At 57.9% G+C, this 7311-nt stretch overlaps 1 protein-coding gene across 1 annotated transcript; it reads left to right on the forward strand.

Moving 5' to 3' along the window:
* Positions 1-1576: 1576 nt before the first annotated feature.
* On the forward strand, positions 1577-6579 carry MYCN (MYCN proto-oncogene, bHLH transcription factor; the record flags this gene model as incomplete). Its single annotated transcript, XM_082642634.1, has 3 exons — positions 1577-1732; positions 2942-3851; positions 5975-6579. 3 exons carry the CDS (start codon positions 1577-1579, stop codon positions 6577-6579), a joined length of 1671 nt encoding a protein of 556 aa, XP_082498760.1.
* Between the last annotated feature and the right edge of the window lie 732 nt (positions 6580-7311).

Genomic DNA, 7311 nt, shown 5'->3' on the forward strand with positions numbered 1-7311 from the left:
TCATCCGTAACTAGTTTGAATGCGGAGGTGAATGGCGAGGATGACTGGCATTTCCAGTTTGGGAAAAAGGAGGTGGAGAAGCTTTCCCACCCCAGTGAGGGGTGGGGGGGAGGGGGCAGGTTTCTCTACCCCAAACCATCCGAAGAGGAACGTTTTTCGCGAGGAAATCCCACTCCGTCGTGTATCTGGTTGTGAAGGGGGCTGAGATTCGGGTTGTTCCTGGGGAGTTTTGGTTCTGGAATCTCGTACCCTGTCACCCCTCCGCCCCCCAACACACCTGCAGGAAAGCTTGGCCAGAGTGAAGTTAGGATCTGATAGCGGCGGTGGGATGGGAGAGGGGGTGGGGTGTTAATTTCCCCGGAAGAATCGATCAGGATCTGGTAATAACAATAGCTGACACTCAACACCCATCCTGTGCTGGGCACCGTCCTGAACATTCAAAATATCTTAAAACAACCCTGTGAGGTAAGCACCGTCACTAACTCCATTTCACAGTTGAAGAAACCAAGGCACATCGAGGCTGAACAGCGATAGCAGCTTGCCCCTTTGCCTGCAACAATCTGAAGCCAAGGTTTCTGAGCCAGGGTTTGGGCTGCAGGAGGTGTGGACCGCCGACTCCAACGAAGACCTGATCCGCCTCCCCATAATTCGGGAAATAGCTGGTTTTGGAAGGCTGACTTGGGAGCCCGTGAGAACGGCTTCGGGAGCCTCACGCCCATCCCCTTCGGAAGCCGAGGAGAGCCGGCACCCCCCGCGCGGTGGTGAGGACAGGTTGACAGCGCGGCGGGAGGGTTGCCCGTGGCCCCGGTTGGACCCCCGAGACCAGGCCCCACGGCTCCGCTTTCTGCGCGGCCTCCGCGAGGTGTCGCCTTCGGCCGAAGAAACCACAGCGGCGCCACCCTCGTAGCCCGCAGTTATTTATTTATTTTCAAACAAGGGGGCGCCCCTCTCCTTTCAATTTAAAACTAGAAACCTCCCGCGGTTTCGTTCCTAAATGGGCGCGTCCTCTCTCTCCCACTGTGCACCCCGGGTCCGGCTTCCCTTCCGAGATCACACACGAGCAACACCCCTCCCTCGCCCCCCGCACGGCCCGGCTGGACGTCGGCCTCGCGCTCAGCAGCACACACACGCAGTCGAGGCGGGGGCTGGGTTAGGAGCCTCTGAACACCCCCGGAGCCCTCCGGAAATTTTTCTTTTTTACGCCGAGCCCGCAGGGTGGGTGTTGCATTGCACCGCTCGGCGCGCAGCTGGTCCGCAGAGTGCACAGGGGGCAAGCCCGGGGGTCTAAAAGGGCGGGAGGAGCACGCCCCGAGCTTCCCAGCTTTGCAGCCTCCTCTCTGCAAAGAAGAAAAGCAAGTGGCTTTTGGCGCGAAAGCCTTGGCGCCTCCCCTGATTTTTATGGAAATCAAGAGGGCGGGGTAAAGCCGCTTTCCTCTGCCTTTCTCCCTCCCCCTTGTCTGTGCCGCAGCCCCCTTCTCTCCCCGCCCCCCGGGTGTGTCAGATTTTTCAGTTAATAATATCCCCCGAGCTTCAAAGCGCAGCCAGTGACAGTCATCTGTCTGGACGCGCTGGGTGGATGCGGGGGGCTCCTGGGAACTGGGTTGGAGCCGAGCTAGCGCTAGCCAGGCGCAAGCGCGCACAGACTGCAGCCACCCGAGGACCACCCCCCGCCCCTGGCCACCCGGGGACCCCCGCACAGAATCGCCTCCGGATCCCCGGCCGTCGGCGGGAGGTAAGGAGCGGGGGGCGCAAAGCGCCTGGCGCCCCGGGAGCGGCGAACGCGGCGGGAAGGCAAGCCCTGGACGGGATCGCGGCTGGCGCACAGGGCGCCCGACTGTGCCCGGGGGGACTGTTTCTGCTTCCGAAACAAAACCCTCTCGGGGTTTTCCCTGAAAAGCCAGTTCCAGTCCCCAAGGCTCCCGGACTGGGAGAGACCCGCCCTAATCCATCTAGTGCCCTTGCCAGGGGGTTGTAATGGCTTCATCGAAAAGAAATTCACCCTTCTCTAGAACATTTGTCTGCATTTGAGCTGACGGGGAGCCGGTGCGTCCCCACCCCGAAGCTGGGTTCTCCTCCAAAGGGTGCCCCCAGAGGAAGAAGAAGGGGGTTAAGCAGGGCGAGGCCGTCGCGGTGGTAATCTGGGTCACTGCCGCCCCGGCTCAGAGGAGACGTGGCTCTCCGTGCGACCCTCCCCGCGCTGGTGCCCCTGAACCATTCCCGGGGACTGGGGTCCAGGCTCTCCCACGAAGAGGATGTCGTTGGGGGCTTGGAACAGCGGGGGTGGGGGTAGAGAGGTTCAAAATCAGCTACTGACAGTACTTTCCCTGCAGCGGGTGAACGCTGGGGACGTCGGATCAAAATTTGGGGGAGGGGGTTCTGGATTTGGGTGCCTGTTGTTGGTCTCGGTCTAGAGAAAGGGTTTTTCCATTTGCAAAGTTTCCTAAACCCCCCGCTATCGCTTGCGCTCCCGAGGTTGCAATTTTACAAAGGAGGGGGGGTGGTTTGAGGGTTCTTAAGAATCCTCGACCCGGTAGCTGGGTTGGAGTCCTGGGCTTCCTGGGAGCAGCGGGCCCTACTCGGGTGCAACCGCGGGTGTCGGTGAGCTAGTGGGAGCTAGAATTCTGCAGCCTTGGGCAGCCCCCTCCCCCAGGCAGTGCCTTGTGTGAATGAAACGGCAGTTTCCAAAGTTGCAGAGCTACGCCGCCACCCCCTGCATCTGCATGCCCCCTCCCACCCCCTGTCGTAGACAGCATGTACACAAAAGGAGGGAGGGAGAGAGCGAGAGACACAACTTCCTCCACCTTCGGGAGCCCTGGGCGGAGTGGGGGGCTTGGAGGAGAGATTGAGGAAGCGAGGGGGTGACCGCTGCCCGTCCCCACCCCTCGCGCCCCCCATCCGGCTCCGCTTGCCAACCCTCTCCTGGTGTGTCTGTCGGTTGCAGTGTCGGAGGTTGGCGCGGGCCCCCGCCCTCCGCGCCCCCCACGGGAAGGAAGCACCCCCCGAACTAAAAAGAGCGGAGCGGAAAGAAGCCCTCATTCGGCGGCCAGGAGGCGAGCCGATGCCGAGCTGCACCGCGTCCACCATGCCGGGGATGATCTGCAAGAACCCGGACCTCGAGTTTGACTCTCTGCAGCCCTGCTTCTACCCGGACGAAGATGACTTCTACTTCGGCGGCCCCGACTCGACCCCCCCGGGGGAAGACATCTGGAAGAAGTTTGAGCTGTTGCCCACGCCCCCGCTGTCGCCCAGCCGTGCCTTCCCGGAGCACAGCCCGGAGCCCCCGAACTGGGCCACCGAGATGCTGCTGCCCGAGGCCGACCTGTGGGGCAACCCGGCCGAGGAGGACGCGTTCGGCCTGGGGGGCCTGGGCGGCCTCACGCCCAACCCGGTCATCCTCCAGGACTGCATGTGGAGCGGCTTCTCGGCCCGCGAAAAGCTGGAGCGCGCGGTGAGCGAGAAGCTGCAGCACGGCCGGCCGCCCGCCGCGGGGCCCGCGGTCCCGGCCCCGGCCGCGGGCGCCACCGGCCCCGCGGGCCGCGGGCACAGCGCAGTGGCTGCGGGGCCGGGCCGCGCCGGGGCCGCCCTGCCCGCCGAGCTCGCCCACCCGGCCGCCGAGTGCGTGGATCCCGCCGTGGTCTTCCCGTTCCCGGTGAACAAGCGCGAGCCCGCGGCGGCGCCCGCCGCCCCGGCCGTTGCCCCAGCGGCGGGGGCCGCGGTCGCCTCGGGGGCGAGCGCCGCAGCCCCAGCGGGCGCCCCGGTGGCCGCTCTTCCACGCACCGGCGGCCGCCTGGCCAGCGGCGGTGACCACAAGGCCCTCAGCACCTCCGGAGAGGACACCCTGAGCGACTCAGGTAAAGAGCGAGCCAGGGTCCGGCTGCCCTCCTGGGGTACTGGGGCTGGGGGTGGCGCCGGGTTTGTCGTTCGTGGGTTAGGGTGCTGGGGGAGAGCCGTTTGGAGGTAGTGCTGGTGGCTGAGAAGTGATTTTTCCCAGGCCAGTCTCTAGGGTACGGAGGAGAGGGTGGGTGAAAGCTGTGATCTCCAGCCTCACCTTCCCTAAAGTTCCCTCACCCCCCGCCGGGAGCCCGACTCCATCACTGGCCCCCGCCCCGTCCCCCGTCTCTCTCTGCAGCTCCCTCCGAGGAAGAAAATGAGAAAAGTTGAGTGGCTAAAGCCGAGTTGGGGTTCAGGGGGCCGCTGGCAGAAACCTGTTAGCCCAGGGGTGGAAAGGGACTCTGCGGCCCGGGTCAGGGGTGGGGAGAAGCCCCGAAAAGCACAAGCCTGTGCAAAGTCCTACTTAGGGTGCAGGAAGTTAGGAAGGGATTGCACAGATGGTGAGCACCGATTGTATTTTATTTTTTCGAACCTCGGTACTTTTTTTTCCCCCCTCCCTCGGTGGGTGGTGGGCTATTTGCTCCTGGTCCGTCGCCAGCAGGCGGCGATATGCTGGCCGGCAGGCGGGCGAGGATCTGAGAGGCTGGGGGCGGTAGGGCCATCCCTTCCTCCCTTCACTCAGCAGCTGGCGGCCAGTACCACAGCGGTTGTGTACATTCTCAAGGGGCCGCCTCTTTACAGTGTGCAGAGAGAACCGCCCGGTTTTATCTTCTAGCCAAAGTTCCAGGACTAATTTCAGACCCGAGCTGTGTTCTGTAACCCAGTGTCCTTCAAGGTGAGGGCGGGCACTTAGCAGGCCCTCCAGGAATGCACACAACCTGAAGCACTCATTGATTAGTTCTATTGTGTGCCTCCTGGTGAAACTGAACAGCAGGGTTAAAACCAAGACTTTGCCTGAAGGTGAAGAACTACCCAAATACTGGAATAGCCCTTGTCCTTGGAGCTGGGAGACTTGGACCTTGAAAACCACTGTTTTTAGAATGCAGATGGATAAAAAGCCTGCATTTCCTTCAGGGCTGAGGACAGATTCATCTGAGGCTCCTGAAAGGAAACTTGGGGATAAGCCTTCAGTTTGAACGGGTCTGTCCCTTTAATGTCTGTGCCTTGACAGCTTTTGGTGAGGAAGCACTTCCTTCCAACAGCTGTCTTCTTGGCAGAAAACCAAAACATTGGCTTAAAGGGACCCACCGACTGGAACAGCCTCGCATTTCGGCTTTAGAACAAATCCCACAATTGTTCAGCTTTCCGGTCCCCTTCAGATCAAGCAGAAGATGTGTTTTGATTTTCATGCTTGCATTTTAAACAATAATTTTCTACCCGAGCACGGTAGTAAATGAGGAGAGAGGGGGGAAACGCAGACATGATGCTACACGTTTTTCTGGCTGCTGCGGGTGGTGGTGACTTTGAGAAGAGGTTCCCCGTATCTGGGTTTAGAGCTCCAGTGCATTACGGCTCTGTAGTTAAGGTTTGATCTTTGTTAAGATGAAAAACTGCTTACTGTATAGAAGTCATGATCATGGAAGACAAGGTATTTTTTTTCCTTAGTGAATTAAATTGTTCTTTAGTTTGTTTCACTGAAAATCAAACTCCACCATGTGTAAGTGGCTAACTGAGGCTCCTAAAATGAGGAGGCTTCAGTTCTTAAGTGTGGAGATGGAAATATAAATAAGTTTATGGGGCAGACTAGCGATGATGGGAAAGGGTTACCGTTTACTGAGACTCTTGTCTACAAATTCTGTCCAACTCAACTTACGGCATTATCCCCCATTTAATAGCTGGGGAAACTGAGGCTTAGAAAATACCTTGCCCAGGGTCGTGCAGCTAGTGTGTGTGATGGAGCCAGGATTCTGTCTAACTCCAAAGCCGAGGTTCTTTCTATTTCTGCCACCTGCTCAAGCTTGAATGGAAGATGAAATGCTAGGAGTATGGGGAGGGGAAAAGCATGTACAGCTCTCTTCAGAGACCTGTGCTGATGGATCCCAGTAAGAGCAAACCACGGGCCAGGGCCTGCTCTGCGAGACTGTATGTGTATTTAATTCATACGTGCCTCATCATGAGAATAACCCTCACCTTGTTCTCAAAGATGATGAAGATGACGAGGAGGAAGACGAAGAGGAGGAAATCGACGTAGTGACTGTGGAGAAGCGGCGGTCCTCCTCCAACAGCAAGGCCGTCACCACCTTCACCATCACCGTGCGTCCCAAGAGCGCGGCCCTGGGACCTGGGAGGGCCCCGTCGGGTGAGCTGATCCTCAAGCGCTGCGTCCCCATCCACCAGCAGCACAACTACGCCGCCCCGTCTCCCTTCGTGGAGAGCGAGGATGCGCCGCCCCAGAAGAAGATAAAGAGTGAAGCATCCCCGCGTCCCCTCAAGAGCGTCATCCCCCCAAAGGCCAAGAGCTTGAGCCCGCGTAACTCTGACTCGGAGGACAGCGAGCGCCGTCGGAACCACAACATCCTGGAGCGCCAGCGCCGCAACGACCTGCGGTCCAGCTTCCTCACGCTCAGGGACCACGTGCCAGAGCTGGTGAAGAACGAGAAGGCCGCCAAGGTGGTCATCTTGAAAAAGGCCACCGAGTACGTCCACTCCCTCCAGGCCGAGGAGCACCAGCTTTTGCTGGAGAAGGAGAAGCTGCAGGCAAGACAGCAGCAGTTGCTAAAGAAAATCGAACACGCTCGGACTTGCTAAACGTCTCCGAACTGGACAGTCACTGCCACTTTGCACATTTTGATTTTTTTTTTTTTTTTAAACAAACCTTGTGTTGACATTAAGAATGTTGGTTTACTTTCAAATCGGTCCCCCGTCGAGTTTGGATCTGGGTGGGGAGCAGGACATGAGGGGTTCTGCCAGGACCTCGGGAGAGGGCCTGCAGGATGGGATGCAGGTGGCCCTGGCGGTGTTCCTCCGCGTCACCTCTGAGACGGCGGTCGAAGTCCGTGACCGTTGGGAGCCTTCTGGGGCTGTTGAAGTCACCTTGTTTGTTACAAGTTTCCAGACAACAGAAAGTCATTCCTTCTTTTTAAAATGGTGCTTAAGTTCCAGCCGATGCCACATGGGGGTTCGCCATTGATACCCCTGGGGAACATTTCTGTAAATACCATGGACACACCTGCCTTTTGTATACGTCCTGGGTAATGAGAGGTGGCTTTTGCGGCCAGTATTAGACTGGAAGTTCATACCTAAGTACTGTAATACCTCAATGTTTGAGGAGCATGTTTTGTATACAAATATATTGTTAATCTCTGTTATGTACTGTACTAATTCTTACACTGCCTGTATACTTTAGTATGATGCTGATACATAACTAAATTTGATACTTATATTTTCGTATGAAAATGAGTTGTGAAAGTTTTGAGTAGATATTACTTTATCACTTTTTGAACTAAGAAACTTTTGTAAAGAAATTTACTATATATATAT

This window comes from Mesoplodon mirus (assembly GCF_964341445.2).
Source record: "Mesoplodon mirus genome assembly, chromosome: 14".
NCBI lineage: Eukaryota > Metazoa > Chordata > Mammalia > Artiodactyla > Ziphiidae > Mesoplodon > Mesoplodon mirus.